At 44.7% G+C, this 20,470-nt stretch overlaps 1 protein-coding gene across 5 annotated transcripts in view; it reads left to right on the forward strand.

The window, feature by feature from the left end:
- The window catches only part of BRPF1 (bromodomain and PHD finger containing 1), a 551,318-nt gene that overhangs the window by 292,997 nt on the left and 237,851 nt on the right, over nt 1-20,470 (forward strand). For all 5 annotated transcript variants that reach the window (XM_069643245.1, XM_069643247.1, XM_069643248.1 and 2 more), the window contains one exon: nt 18,053-18,365. In XM_069643245.1, coding sequence (XP_069499346.1) covers nt 18,053-18,365 — 313 coding nt within the window. The remainder of the gene's footprint in view (nt 1-18,052; nt 18,366-20,470) is intronic.

Below are 20,470 nucleotides of genomic sequence, written 5' to 3' on the forward strand. Positions count from 1 at the left end.
TAGTCAAGCACACAAGCTGGTGTCCCTCTCCCCGGTTATTCGGTTTCCTGCAGCACTCTGAGGAAAATACAACCAGCTCCGAGAATGGTATCCAGGTGGCTTAGTGTTCGTGATTGGTCCCATCAACTCAAAGGGAGAAGTCGTGATTGCAGGGCTTCTCTGTCGAGATGAACTTGGCGATTTGGACCTGCAACAGGACTTCACCGGGCAAACCAATGGTCCAGGAGTTGCAGCAGCCGTCCTCTTCCAGCTCGTCTTCAGTTCTTTCGTCCCAGTGGTCGACTCTGCCTTCCAAGCCAAGAGGACTCGCCTTTCATTCAGTTCTCTCCCATTCATTATAGCCTAGTCCCTCACCCAGCAGGGTGGCTGTCCTTGCCGGACAGTCAGCCTGCCAATCACGCCAGAGTGCGTTTGGGTCTTCTAGTAGACTAAGCGCAGGGAGTTTTAGACACCTCCCTCACTTCGTGACCACCCCAGACACTCGGGCGCCAGAGGCGGTCTTCAGTCCTGATGCCTGCCAAAGGCGTTGGAACAAAGGGACCAAACCTGGTTTGGCGCACAGACAAATTCTAGAAGGACCTTTCCAAAAAGAAACAGATGCCATCTTGAAAAACATGGCTCCCGCGATTTAATGCTACCTTTCGCGGTCGGGAAAAATCATGGTAAGTTTGTTGTAAAACCACTGCCACCAGCCGTTTCGCGAGGAAAGTTAGCATTCGACGGCTACATGAGTTTATAGACATAGGGGATACTAAGTAACCCCTCCAGCACTGTGTTGTAAGATAGAGTGTGCTGGGTCTAGGAATTTGGAAACAGTAGTTTATCCCAGAGAAGGTATTTAGACCTTGGGACAGCCTAAAAGGCTTCCCTGTGTCACTGCACTGGGGGTGCTGTGTGACAGAAATGAAAAGATGATGGCTATGAAGTTTTCTAAAACTCCATAACCAAATAAAACAAGAGTAAAACGCATCAAAATACGTGAGAGTGGGGAAAAAAAGGCTCACACACTCTCCAGGTAAAAAAATCAAGTCTTCAAAATCCAGCAAAGTAGCTGGGGGTCTCTAAGGTGAAGGGAATTAGCACATTTATGAGAATTCTCCCTAACAGTGTTGTACAAGGGAATTTCCTCCGAGAGGATCTCTAGGAGATGCGTTTGTGGTAGACTGGGAATTTTCACTCCCGTCCCCGTGATTCCTCAGGAGGTTGAGAAAGTTCAGGAAAACCATGATCCTAATTGCTCCAGATTGGGCCAGGAGAACGTGGTACCCGGACCTTCTGGACATGTCTATTTGCCCTCCAATACGTCTTCCACAAAGAGATTCTTCTCTCACCAGAGGGAGGTCGGGTTCTCCATCCGGAGCACTATACATTCAGCCTTCACGCATGGTTTCTGAGAGGCTGCGATATAAGCATTGGGATCTCCCGGACGACGTAATGGCGGTCTTGCTTTCGGGCAGAAGGCCAGCATTCAAGTCTTTCTATCGGTGTTGTTGCAATAAGTTCAGTAACTGGTGCAAAGACAAGAATGTGGACCCTTTTCAATATGGCACTCCTATGGTGCTCTTTCCTGTTGCACCTTGCCAATCTGGGGCTCCAGATTGGAACAATAAAAGGATACCTAGCCATGCTTTCCCACTTTAAGCGCTCCTCTGAAGAGGTTTCCTTTTTCAAAATGTCATTGGTTGTCCAATCTTTGAAGGCGTTCACTAACATGTGCCCTCCAAAACCATGTCTTGTCCCTGCTTGGTATTTGAATCTTGTGTTGAAGTTTTTAACATGTATACCTTTTGAGCCTTTACATTCCTGCCCATCAAGGCTTTTAACATTGAAAACTGCACTTCTTGTTGCACTAACATCAGCCCACAGGGTTAGTAAGTTGCAGACTCTTTCATGCAAACCTCTGTATACTACCTTCCATAAGGATAGTGCTTAGAGTTAAACCATCTTTCTTGCGAAAGTAGTTTCTGACTTTCACTTGTCACAAAAAATAACACTCACAATTTTCTACCCTCCTCCTCCTCATTTGGGCAAAGAGGAGGCGATTGCATAGACTAGCCCCAAAAAGGGCTCTGAGTTTTTATATAGCTAGAATGGCAAAATTGTGCCAGAATGTCCAACTCTTTGTGGGTTATACCAGTCCTAAATTGGGATTGGCGATGACAAAACAGACTATATCCTGCTGGATTACTCTTGATATTGGGGAGTGTTGCAGGTTAGCTGGAAAGGAACCGCAGGAAGGGCTTAGGACTCGACGAGGGGCATGGCAACTTCTGCGGCTCTTCAGAGGGGACTCCCTGTAATTGACATCTGCTCAGCTGCAACTTGGGCGTTAATTCATACTTTCATTAAGCATTATTGCTCAGACTCTTCTTCTTCCCAAGAAGGCCTTTTTGAGAAGGCTGTACTTCATTCCATTCATGGTAAGACTAAATAGTACTCCCACCTCCAAAATGATCACTGATTTGGGAGACTGTCAAAGAGGAGGAATACGTTGGAGGACACAATCCATTTAAAGAACAAGTTACTTACCAACTGGTGACGTTCTTTCGACTGGATGTTTTGCCCACATATTCATCATCGCCCCTCCCATCCTACCTTGCTTTACAATTTACGCAATCTACACTTTGCGTTCCCGAAGAGCTTAGTCTGGGGCACGCCTGGATGGGTCCTCGAAATATAAAACGAAAAATCAGAACTGAAGCCAATGGGCGCGGCACAAGCTATTTATACTACTGGTGATGCAGACACACCACGGCGGCCTTCGAGGGACATCAACGCACATTGTGCACAGCGCCGTCTGCCGAGAATAATTTTTTTGCGAAGCAGCTAAGCTGGCGAGATACGGGTATCAAAGATGAGGAATACATCGGATGAACATCCAGTCAAAAGAAAGTTACCAGTTGGTAAGTAACTTGTTCTTCTTAACAAGCATGTTTAATTTATTTAAGGTTACCACTTCTCCTTTGTATTGCTTAGGATCGCAAACTGATTCATACACAGATGAATCAACAGATTGCACTGCTATAAAAGGAGGATTTTGAAGTTTCCATAGTACTTTCTAATGTTTCTTCCTCAATAACAGGCAGGTCCAACGCAGCTTTGGCTTTTGCCGCAGCAGAACCGATTAACCTGTTTGTAAGGTTGCCAGATTTAGAGGCATCTCTTTATGCTCTTCTCGCGGCTTTCTTCCTGGCGCGCTTTGAGCAACGTTTCACATGGGGTATTAGATCTGCTACGTCTCTCACACTTCTTTCCACAGAAGCCTGGGGTTTATTCCTAGGATAATTATCCAGCTTGCGCTTCCGCATCCTTTGTTTGCTAGATGACCATCTTCACCTCCATCGTTGTCACTACACAACACAATTTAAACTTTTGTTGATTCCAAATTTTCAGGTACAATTGGTCTTCGATCTTGAATTGACTTCAACAGTAGGGTCTAGCGTCGGTTGGCCAATGCATCCTAATGACTGTTAATTAGGGTTACCTTTTCCAAGACCAGCAAGGAGTGATGCATTTTTTTGTACTTGACATGCAATGTTATGCGTCAACTTTAAAATAATTCTTAGGGCAAAACTTGTTGCTTCATTATAGACCTCCAGTTCTTTAAGTTTCTCACCAATTAAACATTCAAATGGTTGAGGATCATGAGGTGACCTATTTTTCTTTATCCTCTTTAGTGGTATTAGATGTTACATCATTCAAAGCTGTGAGTCGGGGAGAGCAGGACAATCTTGTAGAAGTTGAACTATAAGTGACGTTACCTACCCTATTCTGATTACCGGAGGTTGCTTGAACATTATTTATTGATTTCAACACATTGTCTGTCGCCGCTTTTTCAAGATTTGTAATTTGTTCCTCCAGGCTGTAACATAGATTTAATAATGAATTGTTATCAAACTCTGCTGTCGTACAGGCCACCTCATCAGCAGGCACCACAATTTCACCTGGTTCATTGTGAATTTCAACCGGGACAGTAGAGACAGTTGCCCTACAACAAAAATCAGTCATTTTTGTTGTACCTTTAGTCAAATCCACCTCTTCCTGAACAGGAGCTCTTTTTTTTTTGCAGCTTTTGTTTTGGCGCCAGTCTTCTGTTTATTTCTCAATTTCATCTTGAGGAGATAATCACTGTAAAATTCCTTTCACACGACAGTCAGTGCCTCAATTTTTTTCTTTCCTCCCACCGATTGTCACGTATAGCTCACTGCGTAAGAAAAAGGACCGTGCCTATAACACACCCACCAGCTGACTAGTGGCTCAAAGACTTTGAAGTCTGTAGTCACCGTGTTCTAGAATGCGTTTACACACTGTTATGCAAGATTTGGAGCAGTACCCTTTGGGTGCACTACAACAACCTTGACCTCCTGGCAATAGGAACCCAACCTTTGGTATAAGCCTGTATTACACAGGTTGGTAGTGTGGCTGAGCAGCCAGGCTTCTCTGAAGAGGGGTCAATGTGAGCAGTAGGGGCGTTACACAAGGGTAACATAAAATACATGTGAGAGTGGGGAAAAGGGTCCCACTCTCTCCAGGTTAAAAATTCAAGTCCTTAAAATCCATCAAGGTTGCTGGGGGTTTCTAAGGTAGAGCAAAATTTGCACATTTCTGAGAATTCTCCCGATCAGCTGCTTTCCCTCCTCCTTTTTGTGAGTGGCCCCAGACTCCTCATGAATGGCCCTGTTGGCCACCCATGAGACAGCTGCTCTTGCTAACTTTTTGGCATCAATCTCATTTGAGTCAGCCAAGTGCTGAGATCAGGCAGGCATCAAAAATAGATTCCAACACAAATAGATTTCTCATTCCTTCAAAGGAGTTCACTCTGTGACCCTTAACCCAACCATATAAGTTCTTCAAATATTCACATACCCAGGTAGCCCAAGGGGTTCCATCAGTCTTTTTGAGGGCCCTAAACCTCTTAAGGTACTGAGAAGGAGTTTTACCAAATGTGTTTATTTGGATACTTGTCACTGTGAATCTCTGCAACTCCCCTACAGCTCACATTGACCCCTCTTGAGATAAGCCTGGCTGCTCAACACGCTACCAATTGATTGATTGATATTTTATTCCTATTGCGCTCGTACACAAGTGTTTCAGAGCGCGACAAGGCAAGGGAGGGGAACAGGGGAGAACAAAACAGCGATCTTACTAGGCCCAGTGACGTTGAGAACATGCAAGTGCATGGGAGAGGGGGGAGGGGAAAGTGCATGGAAGGAGGGAGAGGTGGAAAGTACGAAGCAGAGGAGAAACAGATAAATAACAATAAATAAATAATAAATAATAAAGGTGACAAACAGTGGTAATGCAGCCAGCAATTTGCAAGTGCTAGGTTTAAGGCAGCAGACAGGGTAGGTCTGATACGTGCAGGAAGAAAAAGGGGGGGCTGTATGGGTACAGATACCAATGTGTGTAGTACAGACTTATACCAAAGTTTGGGTTCCTATTGCCAGGAGGTCAGGGTTGTTGTAGTGCACCCAAAGGGTACTGCATACAATCTTGCCCAACAATGTGAATCCTGTAACTCCTGTTCTCCAGCATTGGTATCTTTAATGGATTCACATGCAACACTCCCTCCTATCCCACTGGCTCTTCTTGGCTCATACTGCCACATTTCGTGCAGTGCCAAATCGGAAGATGCCACCAGGGGTGTAGTTGAGTGGACCTGTCTAGTTGGCTTTGGGCTGTATGATCCAAAATGAGACTAATGGAGAATGCAGGAACAGTACTACGAGTCACAATTGTTGACCCTGCACCGGGATCTGTTTTAACGAGCACGGGACTCCCCGGAATCGAAAGTGTAGGTGGACATAACAAGGGTGCAGGGGAGAGAGGCAGTGAAATAGACAGAGGAGCGACTACCAAAGAACTAGGAGCAGTAGGCTGTGCAGGGGGAGTAGGAATAGCAACGGGAACAATAGCAGGAACGGGCAAGGTGCCCACAACAGGAGCATACGGAGGTGGCGCTGAAGAATCAGGCCTCCGTTCGTTCAATATTTTCTCAATAAACTCCTCGGAAACATGGAAATCTTTAGAGGGGTAAATTTTCTGGACCTCGAGCGAGAAAGCTCTATCCATTTTCTGGGCTTCTTCTAATCGTTTTTCCTTGTCATACAACAATGCCTTTTCGGCATTCGTTTTATGACGACGTGCATGTTTATCCCTACTTTTAAGCTGCTGCAATGCTTCCTTTTTCCAATTTTGTAACACATCAAAGGCTGCTGGCCTAGCCTTTTTCTTAAGCAAGATCGATTCTAAGTATTCAATACGGGGGATCTCAAAACTACCATTGATTGGCCACTGAAATTCGGAGGCATTTCTGGTCTGTCTGTGCCAAATGTCATTAAATACAATACTACCAATGCCATACTTACAGTACATAGTACACGCCGGCGACCCCTCCTGTGGTGCCGGACGGCTAAATTCCAAAGATTGTCGATCGCTGCGGAACAGAGCCCTAAAGCAGCTAGACAATTTCCCAGGCATTTCTCAAAGAATTGGTGTTACCTGGTCCAATAATTGTGTCTGCAGATACAATACGCCAAATTCAAATTGTCAGGGTTAAATTAAGAGCCGGGTCACGACTGCACCTGACCAAACCTAAGGAGGACCGTACGGTTTACAAAGGACTTCAACTAACGAATTTTTACCTGCGTTCGGTGGTTTCGGCAAATCTGCCCGCCTCGGATTTGGACCCTCGTCAAGATGCCGTGTCAGACCGCACGACTATCGCCCAAGGATCGGATCGTGCAGCGCTGCCGAGGTATCGCGTCTCGATCGGTCGGGCCCGCAGAATCGCACCGTCCGATCCCGATTCGATAGTCTGCGTCAACCTTCAATGATCCGGCATCAATCTTGAGGGTCCCTATTCGGGCGCCAACTGTGGAAACAGAGAAATTGATATGAGGCCGGGAAGCCCAAAAGGAAACACACCAACACAGGTTACAAAGGACATACAAAGCGCTTTATTTCAAAGTTACAAAGTTACCAAAGTCAATTGACATACGGATAGCTATTCGGCCCTCTGACTAACACGCGAACCTTCAACGTAAGGTTCGCACTGAAAGTGGGCGAGACCGATCATCGTGATGCTTGGGTTTTTATACGTTTTGTCCTGCATTGGCCAGCCCTCTCGAAAGTTAACCATTCTTGGAACTGTGGCTAGGGTTCGTAGCCAGGTCGAACACACAATTTACATAATTTGATCAGTTCCGCTGATAGTTACATATTTACACACAGGTTAAAGAGAGGACAAGGGCTTAGTTCGTGACCCTAACAAGTGGCCTGCGGACATATTGTTTATTCACGTGTGCGGAGGTCACCATGGCCGGAGTCTTACTCAAAATGTCATTCGGCCTCCATTTTGTGATTCAGGGTGACTTCCACACTGCAAGAGTACCTAAAATGGCGGCTAGATGCAAGATGGCGGCTTACACAATACATTAAGGTCAAGACCTTGCCGCGGAACCTATGTACATGGTATTCTTTAGACAGCTTGGCGTAGGCCAACATACATTCAAACAATGCGATTGGGGTCACAATATTATATCGATTTCCACAGACCCTCCTTTTTGGCCTATGCCAAGTGCTAATACATCATTTCCTAATACTTTCGAAAATAACTGAAGGCATTATCATCCATAGGTTCCGCATCATTGTCCGAAATGTCAATAGCCATAAAGTTGTTCATAAGAACTTCTTGCAACATGAACTCTTTAGATGCTGTCTTTGGGGTGTATATCTTATGCCCTATTGCGCTCATTACCTGAGCACAACATCCCCCCATCATTCCACATATACTCGGGAGGCATTGAAAACAACAGCAAAGAACTAACAGAATCCCTAAAATACCTAAAATGACAGAAAGCACCTTCCACCCCCAAGATCGTAAAGAATCCCAAAACCAAGTACTAAGGTTCCAGTCTCCTACAGGGATATGAACTTCAGAACTGAGAGTGTGTAAATTCTGAATTGCTTTAAAAATTGTTGGCGAAGAATCTGGTACGAAGACACAACAAGCGGACCCCACTAATTTACATACTCCACCTCGTTCGGCTAAAATGACATCTAATGCCATTCGATTTTGAAGTGCTACCAATCTTATCGCCTTTTGCTCTAAGGTCATATTGTAAAGTATGTCCGTGGTCCGGTTGATCGTTTTCTCCAACACCCTCGCTAATGTTTTCTGAATTTGCTATTTGTCCCCAAAAGGGCACTACTGATTTGGCTATATCCCCGAACACTTGTCCAGGGGTGTCTCCATTACTATCCCGTCGCGGGCGAGCCTTAGATACCTCTAAGGTACTGGCTATAAATACACCTGGTAACAATATCCCTAAATAACAAGTCCCCTGCCAATCCTTGGGCAACCAGGGAAAAGCTAAACTACCACAAACAAAATAAACGGGTCCCCCTACATACAAAGGCCTATTTTCCCCAGTCAAATTTACAGTATTTACACAAGGCTCGAAGTCTCCCATTGGCCTAGTGCCATTTCTTTGTACACAGAAAGGAACTGAATCAGGACTATGATTCACAGAATAAGGAGGCATGGCATCCTTATTGCCTATCGGAGCCATCTTAAAAGAAACTAGATTTTGGAAAGGAAAAGATAGTTTATCAGACGGCCTAATAGAAGCGACGTTAGGTTTACTTCTATTTGCGAAAAGCGAGCATCCCAGGGGAGTCAATTCACGTTTTTCAAATTCATTCAAATTAGTCCCATCGAAGTTCCCTGAGATGCTATCATTCCATCGGCCAAAGAAGAGTGCTCTAAGAGAGGCATAGCAAGAAGTTGTTAAAGGTAAGGGATGTATATACCATCCCAGTCCCTTGTTCCCATGTTGTGGTAAGTGAGTGCAGATCCAACAATTACTCTTATTAAAAATAGCATGCGTAGCATCCATCGCTATCATCAAAGTGTTATTATGATATTTCTGTCTATGCCGAGAGTCCCTAGGGGACAGAGTGTGAAGGTGTACAGAGGGAGTCAAAACAGTTGGTACGATTTTGGTCGGTAACAGAGGCTTCAAAGGATACATTTTTTCAAAATACCAAAGTCCCACGGCAGCAGTTGCAAAAGTAACAATAATCAGAACGAGAACACAACAGTACGTTTTCGGGGCCCAGGCACATTGTTCATTGTTCGATTTGGTCACCTCCTTATCTAATAGTTCAATACGGGAAGCAGCGGTGAAGGCGGCAGGCATCATGGTCATCCCGATCGACGGCCCCAATGTTCGTTGCTGGCGGCACTTCGGCCGCGCGATTTCTTAGTCCTTCCCAACCCTAGCCAACAGAACCCTCCTTTTCTTTGTTCGAAAAAAGAAAGACAACAGTACTTCAATCACTCTTTTCCTTCCAGATGCACGACACTCGTGCGGTAGTTCTATTTCCGTGGTCGAAGGTTGTACCTGATGGTACCCAAGTTTGTTGAATCCAAAAGCAAAGTATCGTCGCTCCCTGAGGGGAGCGTCGTGTCGGTGGCGACGGAAATCGCAGAGCTCGAAACAAGATTTTCCGGAAGTGATTGATCAAGGGAGTGCGGAGACAAAATGGACGGCTCCCCGAGCTCCTCAGGCTCAGAACTTCTCCGACGCACTCACAATGCTGCCTGCTACTCCGAGATCAGAGATTGTAGCACCAGCGAGGGGTTCTGTTTCTTCTGTAGCATGTGGCGCCGGGTGAGGGATCTTCTTAACGTGTGTTGCATGTATCCAGTTCTTCTTTCCTGCCACCCGCACTGCCGTCCTGGTGACCAATAATACCTGGTAGGGTCCGCGCCGGCGGGGCGCAAGACAGGAAGACCTCTCGTAGGCCTTAACCAGGATCCAGCTACCGGGCAGTATATCGTGTCCTGGGCCCGTAAACCGTACAGGTAAGGCAGCATTCACCTGGTGGTAAATGAAATACAGATTTTTAGTCAATTGATTACAGTAATCTATGAGCAATACATTATCCACATCCCTCAGGGCTTTAGGTTTAGGGAGACCCCAAATATTAGCAGGCCTTCCCATTACCACCTCGAACGGAGAGAGCCCAGTTCTAGTCTGGGGTGTGGTGCGCATAGCTAACAACACAATAGGTAAAGCGTCGGGCCATTTTAGCTTGGTGTCGGCACATGTTTTTGCAAGTTTGTTTTTCAGAATACCGTTGTGTCTCTCTACCAACCCCGCACTTTGAGGGTGCCTAGCTGAATGAAAACGTTTCTCAATCCCTAGGGCAACACATATTTGCAACATTACGGCTGCGATGAAATGGGGGCCGTTGTCCGACCAAATTATCCTCGGGAGCCCAAATCGAGGGAAGTACTCTTTCACCAGGATCTTTGCGGTGGTCATGGCGGTAGCATCTTTGACAGGGAAAGCCTCGACCCATTTGCTAAAAGCACAAATGATGACAAGAACATATTTCAAGTTATTACATCGCTCCATTTCAATAAAATCAAGGTGAATGGTTTCAAAGGGGACAGAGGGGGGCCCGAAACTTCCCCTTGGAGTCACTGTCCCTTTACCCACATTGTGCTGCAGGCAAATCATGCAATTCTGAACATGTCTCTTTGCAGTTTCCAAAATTTTATCATTCACCCAAACCTGCTGTAATATCTTCGTAATTTGCTGGGCACACACATGCGTTGGACCGTGTGCCATTGTAACCATTGCTAACACATAAGAATCAGGAAGCAACCATTTCCCGTTGGATGCGTCCACCCAACACCCTTCATCATCCAATTTTCCCATGCCTTCAGCCCACTTCCTAGACTCTTCAACTGAGGCATCAGTCTGCATGTCTCGCACAGACCCAATGCCTTCATCTATTATACAAACATCTCTCACTTCCCTCGAGGTGTACATGTCTGTGCTAAGGTCTGTGGCTGTTTGTCTAGCTATCAAATCTGCAAAAGCATTTCCTCTGCCCACATTGTCTATGACCTTGCGATGTGCTGCACATTTCATGATCGCTAATTGTTCAGGGAGTGAGAGCGCTGAAAGTAGTTGTACTATTAAGGGACCATGCTGAATCTTGGTCCCATGTGAGGTCAGAAACCCTCTTTCCGACCAGTTTTCCGAAGTTGTGAGCCACCCCAAAGGCGTAATGGCTATCCGTATAAATATTGACTCTATGCCCTTGGGAGAGCTCACAAGCGCGGGTCAACGCTATAATCTCAGCGGCCTGCGCGGAGTTATGCGGAATCCTTTTAGTTTCAACAATCTTTTTCAAAGTAGTAACTGCATAAGCAGCTGTAGATGTGCCATTTGGAAGTTTGAAGCAGGAGCCATCGCAAAACAGCTCCCCTTCCGCATTCTCCAAAGGAGTATCTGAGAGGTCTATCCTGCCCTTTGTTTCTTGTTCGGTGGCATACAGGCAGTCATGTGATCCTTCATCACCGCAAACAATATTTTGCGGGAGAGGTAAGAGTTCAGCCGGATTGAGAACACAACACCTTTTAATTTGGATATGAGGAGCAAATAGGACTAATTCGTACCTTGTCAACCGGGCAGAGGTAAGGTGTTGCGTTTGAGTTTTATTCAATAGAATATCAACAGAGTGAGGTACCATCAGAATTAAATCGTGGCCTAGGACCATCCCCTCACTCTGTTTTACAGACGCAGCGGCAGCAGCAACAGCGCGCAGACATCGCTGCAAAGCTCATGCAACAGGATCGAGGGCGGAGGAATAATAGCCGCACGGCCTATTCTTCCCTCCATGTTCCTGTGTTAACACAGACAAAGCACATCCATCACATTCATGCACAAACAACACAAAGGCCTTATCGTAATTTGGTGTACCCAGAACCGGTGCTGAACATAGCGCGGTTTTGAGAAGCTCAAATGATCGTTGATGTTCCGATTCCCATGGCAGTGGCAGAGAAATGCCCTTCTTCGTCAAAGCCAACATCGGTTTTACCACTAGGGCAAAATTTGGGATCCACAGTCTACAGTCGGACGCCATCCCCATCAGGGCTCTGACTTCCTTCTGTGTTTTTGGGACAGACATGCCAGAAATGTGTTTTATTCGTTCAGGTGTCAATCTTCTCCCCTCCTTCGACAGGAGGTAGCCTAAATAGGCAACCTCCTGGCAACAATATTGAAATTTTTTAAGTGAAGCTTTGTGACCATTTTCAGCTAAATGAACAAGCAACAATATAGTGCTTTCCTTACAAGCTTTCTCAGAGTCTGCAGCCAAGAGCAAATCGTCTACATATTGAAGCAGCGTGCAAGTAGGTGGCAATTCAAGGGTGTCGAGCTGCTCCTTTAAGGCTCTACTATAGATACTAGGACTTTCAGTATACCCTTGAGGTGCCCTTGTGAATGTAAACGAGCGTCCCCCCAAGGTGAACGCGAACAAATACCTGCTCTCCTCATGTATCGGAATACTAAAGAAGGCGTTTTTCAAATCTACGACACTAAAGTGTGTAGCCGTAGTAGGGATCATTGTTAAGATCGTTGTTACATCAGGCACGATTGGAAATTGTGGGGCTACCACCCGGTTAATAGCACGAAGATCTATTATAAACCGGTACGGAATTGCATTGTCGCCTTTCTTATATACTGGCAAGATCGGGCTATTACATAATCTACCTGTTATCTCTTCGATCACTCCACGATGTACAAAATCGGAGACAATGCATTTCAGAGCACGCTCAACTTCAATTGAAATTTTATATTGCGGAATGTGCGGTAGCTTAACCCCATGTTTCAAGACTATCTTAACAGGCTCGATGTGCAATATCCCGACATCATTGTCGTCTATTGCCCACAAACATTCCGGGACAATGTCAAACTCGGGAGGTAGAGGTCGGGTCAAGTACTGGGAGTTAAAGGGTTGCTGTGGTGAAACTGTTAATCTTATTCCGTCAGGGGAACAATGAATCACTGCATTCAGTTTCTTTAACAAATTCAACCCTAGCAAATTTTCTCCGCAGTTTGAAGTAAGAAGAAAAGGGCACTGGTCTGTGAAAGGACCCAAAGAAACAGATACCGGCGCAGAAACCGGACAAACAGTTGGTATACCAGAGAACCCTATAGAAACGTTTGTTTGCCCTGACAGTGGGATGTTTGGAACCCTAGAATGGTCAATGGAGCACTTTTGTGCTCCAGTGTCAATCAAGAACTGGTGTTTCCTATTCCCCACCAATAATTCAACGTAGGGGCCCTTCTGAATAACGGGAATAGGTAAAGGTTCCAAACGCTGCTTCGGGCAATCCTAGTAAGGCAGAACTTCGTCAAAGGGAAGTTCTTCAGAAAGATAGGCAGCAGAAGGGTGATCAAATATATTTCTCGAGTCCATACTCGGAGTCTGATTTTCCCGTGAAAAAGGTTGTTGTGGATCTTGTAGAAGCTGACCCCTATCAGGGCCCCCTGCTCCGGGGCGGCCCCTTGGTCGCCTACCCATACCTCCAAATGTGCCTCCTGACCTCTGACGAAGGGCAGGGCACTGTGCTCGCCAGTGACCTTCCTGGCGGCAATAAGCACACTGATTAATATTTATAGAATTCGGAGGAGTATTTCCTCTTGGAATGTACTGACCTCTAGTCTGTGTCGTACCTCCTCTGGGGTTTCTGACAATTTGCTGCAACAATACCTTAGTCTTCAAGTCGCCCCTTCTTTTTTCGATTTTCTCTTTTTCATTATTAACCCGATTCTCATAATACTGAGCCATATGCAAAACCTCTGACTGAGATTTTGCCTGCCAAGCGCTCTCTGAGGACATAATTTTTGTGACTGGATGTCGGGCAACAATCCACGTACAAATTTGTCCACAAACAACCTCTTCCCGACTCTGTGCCTAAATCCTGTCCACTGAAGTCAGAGAACACCTGTTCAAATCTATTAAAGAATTCAGTAGTACCTTCAGTTTTCCCTTGGACGCAGGCCGTAAGCTTGTCCCAAATAATCCTTTTTTCTGGGATTATAGTTTTTAGTTTAGCAACTATTCTATCGGGTAAGGTAAGTATTACCTGGGGTGGTTTCTCACCAGCTGGTCGTTCCCCATCTATTCTAATCAGATTTACCCATGTATCCCCTAGCCCCGGCACATCATCTACTGTCCGTATCTGTTTCCATACATCAACTGACAAAAGCACTGGAAACAATAAGTACATGTCACTTAAGGTGAACACAGAAGACTGTAAGACGGATTCTATCTATTTATAAAACCCTGTCGGGTTTTTCCTAATATCAGGGACTGATTGTCTAATCGTGTTCACTTCCTGTCGAGAGAACGGGACGTGAACAAACTGCGATACGTAATGTGCAGGGATATCCGTCGCGGGAGTACCAGTCGCCGCGTCGGCGGGGATTTCTACTTTTGGGACAAGGGTCGGAGGGACCTCTCTCATAGGCAACTGAGATATAGGGACCTCCGACCGCTTACTGAGCAATAGGGCCAAATCGAGCGCTAAAGCAGCTGTAGAAGTGTCGGGCGAAAAAGCTCTTTTACAAATACCCAATAACTCTATGGGGCAACCAACCTTCTTCCTTATACATTCCTCCTGTAAGTGCTGTACCATCACTTGGATTACCTTTCTTTGCATCTCTACTGTGTATTGACTGTATGTGTCATACACCTCATCTGGCGGTATCGATGAATCCGAGATCCATCGAATCGCGTCTTTGGTACAAATTCGTACTTCCTCAGGTGCTGATCTTCGGCACGAAAGGAACCGTTTCTGTACATATATCCTATCGTCCCCATCATCCTCGTTTTGTAACCTTTCAAAATCCCTCCTAAACTCAAACAACCTATCAACATGTCCACATACTTTCTGCTCTGTATCCCTCGAAAGTGCCAAAGCATTCAGATCTCTCACCCCTTGTGGGAGATCCGAAGTCTGCAATCTACCCCACATTACACCTAAGTGAATCCCCAGTCCTTCAATAAAAACATTTTCCTCGGGAAAATCGAGCAAATTAGATAATGTTGAAAATGCATCAGTTTGATCACCTTTTTCCATGCAATGCTTAGCCCAAGCAAATAGTTCCTGTTTCCTGCCCGCAGGAACAGTACTACGAGTCACAATTGTTGACCCTGCACCGGGATCTGTTTTAACGAGCACGGGACTCCCCGGAATCGAAAGTGTAGGTGGACTTAACAAGGGTGCAGGGGAGAGAGGCAGTGAAATAGACAGAGGAGCGACTACCAAAGAACTAGGAGCAGTAGGCTGTGCAGGGGGAGTAGGAATAGCAACGGGAACAATAGCAGGAACGGGCAAGGTGCCCACAACAGGAGCATACGGAGGTGGTGCTGAAGAATCAGGCCTCCGTTCGTTCAATATTTTCTCAATAAACTCCTCGGAAACATGGAAATCTTTAGAGGGGTAAATTTTCTGGACCTCGAGCGAGAAAGCTCTATCCATTTTCTGGGCTTCTTCTAATCGTTTTTCCTTGTCATACAACAATGCCTTTTCTGCATTCGTTTTATGACGACGTGCATGTTTATCCCTACTTTTAAGCTGCTGCAATGCTTCCTTTTTCCAATTTTGTAACACATCAAAGGCTGCTGGCCTAGCCTTTTTCTTAAGCAAGATCGATTCTAAGTATTCAATACGGGGGATCTCAAAACTACCATTGATTGGCCACTGAAATTCGGAGGCATTTCTGGTCTGTCTGTGCCAAATGTCATTAAATACAATACTACAAATGCCATACTTACAGTACATAGTACACGCCGGCGACCCCTCCTGTGGTGCCGGACGGCTAAATTCCAAAGATTGTCGATCGCTGCGGAACAGAGCCCTAAAGCAGCTAGACAATTTCCCAGGCATTTCTCAAAGAATTGGTGTTACCTGGTCCAATAATTGTGTCTGCAGATACAATACGCCAAATTCAAATTGTCAGGGTTAAATTAAGAGCCGGGTCACGACTGCACCTGACCAAACCTAAGGAGGACCGTACGGTTTACAAAGGACTTCAACTAACAAATTTTTACCTGCGTTCGGTGGTTTCGGCAAATCTGCCCGCCTCGGATTTGGACCCTCGTCAAGATGCCGTGTCAGACCGCACGACTATTGCCCAAGGATCGGATCGTGCAGCGCTGCCGAGGTATCGCGTCTCGATCGGTCGGGCCCGCAGAATCACACCGTCCGATCCCGATTCGATAGTCTGCGTCAACCTTCAATGATCCGGCATCAATCTTGAGGGTCCCTATTCGGGCGCCAACTGTGGAAACAGAGAAATTGATATGAGGCCGGGAAGCCCAAAAGGAAACACACCAACACAGGTTACAAAGGACATACAAAGCGCTTTATTTCAAAGTTACAAAGTTACCAAAGTCAATTGACATACGGATAGCTATTCGGCCCTCTGACTAACACGCGAACCTTCAACGTAAGGTTCGCACTGAAAGTCGGAGAGACCGATCATCGGGATGCTTGGGTTTTTATACGTTTTGTCCTGCATTGGCCAGCCCTCTCGAAAGTTAACCATTCTTGGAACTGTGGCTAGGGTTCGTAGCCAGGTCGAACACACAATTTACATAATTTGATCAGTTCCGCTGATACAGTTACATATTTACACACAGGTTAAAGAGAGGACAAGGGCTTAGTTCGTGACCCTAACAAGTGGCCTGCGGACATATTGTTTATTCACGTGTGCGGAGGTCACCATGGCCGGAGTCTTACTCAAAATGTCATTCGGCCTCCATTTTGTGATTCAGGGTGACTTCCACACTGCAAGAGTACCTAAAATGGCGGCTAGATCCAAGATGGCGGCTTACACAATATATTAAGGTCAAGACCTTGCCGCAGAACCTATGTACATGGTATTCTTTAGACAGCTTGGCGTAGGCCAACATACATTCAAACAATGCGATTGGGGTCACAATATTATATCGATTTCCACAAAGTGACACACAGCTTAAAAATGTAAAATAAACTGCTTTAATGTTACTGAGGATTCCCAGCTTGACAGAGAATATTCAAACAGCATGTGAATCCATGAGCAATACCAATGAAGGAGAACAGAAGTTACAAGTAAATAACGTATTCCTTACACTGACTTGTTGGCTCTGTTCATCCTTCGTAACACTCTAGCTCTTTGCTTTTAGGGCACGAGGCTCTATCTCCTTTAGCAAGTAAGTATAAGGCTTTATCGTTCTAAGGCAGTTATTGTGTTTTCTGTTCTTTGAAGTATGCACACTTCTATAAATCTGATCTAACTGTGTGAAAAGTAAAGTGTTGGTGCTCTGTAGCCAGAACACCCCAGGTGGATGTACGTTTGTTAATGGTTAATGGTGTATGCTTTAATTGTTAAGTTTGTTTGAGGCCTAATAAATATAACAGTATTTTTTGCCTAACTTGGAATTACTATGCTCTGTGTGTGTTCATCACCCCCAGGCTCTTCTATGTTGAAGTATTGCATTGCAGCTATGCCACAGAGTTTGTCTAGACATTAGTGACTTGTCCTGTTAAGGTGGCATCTCTGAATCTGCCCACAGTGCTGATTCTGAAAATCCATCTCAACACCACCCCTTCACGCTACTGTGGTGAGAGAAGGGGTGATGGGGGATGGTCCGCTCAATTACTACCAGAGCTCATTTTCGCAGCGCTAGATTGTACTGCTGTCATGAGGTGCACTTCTCCCGGCCTCACAAGACCCTTCTCTCTGCGCTTCTTTATTTTGCTGCTCTGCATCAGTGTATGTCCACATCTAAAGTCGCCTGCTATGCTCCTGCCCATGACTGTGAGCCAGTGCATTTCTACTTGTTCTCAAGTTGTGTCTTGTGGTCATTGCCAACAAATATTGCTCTGAGATGGGAGACATCTGTCTATAGTCCCACCAAGTCCTTCCGTTCAATGTGGGAATAGGGTATCCTAAATTCGCTCATAACCTACTGCACGAGGGAGGGGGCTTCTTGTGGATAGTCCTACCAAACTGTTTGTTTCAAGAATTGCTATAGGAAGGTTTTGGTGGTGGGTTCGCTTGAAGACTACATGGCGTCCTGGAATACTGGAGGCATCTAATTTTGGCATGTCATCCTAATGTATATTGAGGATATTTGTATTTGCTTATATCATTTTCACTTCTATTTTTTAGCCTTTCATCTTTTTTATTTGTAGGTACCAGACTATCTGGAGCACATCAAGAAACCAATGGACTTCCAGACCATGAAGCAAAATCTTGAGGCCTACCGGTACTTGAACTTTGACCAGTTTGAGGCAGATTTCAATCTCATTCTCAGCAACTGCATGAAGTACAATGGAAAGGACACTGTTTTCTATCGCTCTGCCCTTCGCATGCGTGAGCAAGGAGGTGCAGTGCTCCGGCAAGCCCGCAAAGTGGCAGAAAAAATTGGGATTGATTTTGAGACTGGAATGCATACGCCACCTTCCATCCCGCCAGAAGAGGCCAGTCCCTGTGGCACTGTGAATGGTAGGTATTGAAGTTCTTTGCTTTGCATTTTGCAGTTTACTTGACAATAATTTGTGAGGGTACTTTTCAAAGACTATCACCATCTGATAACTGATCAGCAGATTTGTCTTCATTTTAATTAAACATGCATTTGTCACACTACAAGTAATGAAGTGATACTGGTGCACTGGCATGACCAGTCAAAGACTCTCCATGAAACCAATCAAATAATGAGTCATTTTCAGAACTTTAAAATGTGTCTTGTATGTTTGTGAAACATGCAGTATGTAGTGAAAGGCCTTTAAAACATATGGTAGAGTAGAGCTTGGATGTGGTCAAACTGATGTTTTGACAGATGTTAATGTGGGTTTCTAAAATGTACCCTGGCGGTGGATGTTGAGAGGCCAACATATTATGGTGGCCAGGAAAGACACCGAAGTCTAGCCAACTCCAGTCAAGGTAGCTGGCAGAGTAGTAGGGAGTTTTCTAAAGTCCACCTTGAGTTAGGCCTTTATAAAAGTGCCCCCTCGGTATACAGACCTCCAACTTGGAACATAGGCCTGTACCACTCAAGATAATGGTAGCTGTGACAGAGCAGCCAGGCTTATCTTAGGCGGAAGAATGTAGGCTATATATTCTTTCAGTACAAGGAATTTGAAGCATATATAGACCCAAAGACACACTTGCAAACTTGTATATACACAATAGTTATTTATTTATTTAATTTATACACAAGATAAAGTTAATTCTTCAGGTAAGTACTATATCAACTATTAAACACAGTGGAAAGCCAATGCAATATTTCAGGTGAGTAAACCACAGTCTATAGATTTGGTAATTTTAAGGTAAGTAAAACCACTGTTAAAATGTCTCAAAATAGCCAACCATAGCAGATGAGCACTTTAGAATTCCTGTTATACTTTTCAGAGGCCTTAAGGCTTTAGTAGTCCTTCCCTATTGTTAGGTAAGCATTGGTGTAGTCGCGCCGTGTGAGATTGCACAACACTTCTCTCCTTTTGGTATAGGTCTGGACCAATGTTCCCTCTAATTAATTTTCCCTAAGTGCGGAAATGCTTAGCTTTCGTGCGCAACATATTTTCCATGTGCGCAACATATTTTCCATGTGCGCAACTAAATTACAAAGTAAGCTACTTTTTGAGCATGCGTAGTTGGTGAGCTACCATCTCCAAAGAGTTTGGAACAGTATTTCTCCTTCCCAATCAGTGCAATTCTTTACGAGTCAGTGTAAAAGGTGCATATTGAAATAATTTTTCCAAACCTATAAGCTTTAAAAAAAAAGAAATGTATGTGGTTATAAGGAGAGCTCAACAACCAGTCCAAGACTTCAAGATATGCCATAGTTCCCTACCAGAATTACTCATGTACAGAGAAAAAAATGTGTATGCACAAAAAAGCTTTGTATGGTCGGGATAAACAATAGGTTTAGTTGTGGCTATTCATTTGTCGACACTGCTTTAGAGACAATGCAGAAAGTGTGTAAAACCATTTGAAAAAAAGCAAATATTACTTTTTATTTTTTATTTATTTATATATAGCCATTAAGATTTTTACAAAGAAAAGATTCTGCAGGATTCTACAGTTAGTTGACTGAAAAGAGAATGACTGGTAAATAAATCACAGAAGACACAAATTTGTACTTCTCACGAAGTTAGTCTCTGAGCTCTGTTAGTCGTGAGTAGTATTGCCGGCTAATGATTTGCCTGGTAAGTCGATGTGATGAAGGATTTTGTAAGTGACTAACAACCACTTCGGATTGTCCTCACTAATCAACTTTGCCCAGCACGTTGGTTCATCCCTCAATAAAAAAATTCAAAAAGATCGGCCTCAAATATCATGCTCTATTCTGTTGATTTCCCAAGCACTGAAGCAATAGATGACAAATGGTTTCTTTTTCATCGGTTGTGGTACAGAATCGGCAGATACTTGTCGTCGAAAGGCCTCTTAACTGCCAAAATTGAATTGGTTAGGAACAAGTTTAAGCAAGCTCTTAGTAGGAAGTCTCTGCCTTGTCTGTGAGGATTTTTTTTTAATGTACGGCTGCAGTTCATTTAGCTTTCTTACACTAATTGGAAGATGATTGGTCAGTTTGTTGCCCGCTGCAGCCT

Source organism: Ambystoma mexicanum, chromosome 2p (genome assembly GCF_040938575.1).
Source record: "Ambystoma mexicanum isolate Mex_15411 chromosome 2p, UKY_AmexF1_1, whole genome shotgun sequence".
Classification (NCBI taxonomy): domain Eukaryota; kingdom Metazoa; phylum Chordata; class Amphibia; order Caudata; family Ambystomatidae; genus Ambystoma; species Ambystoma mexicanum.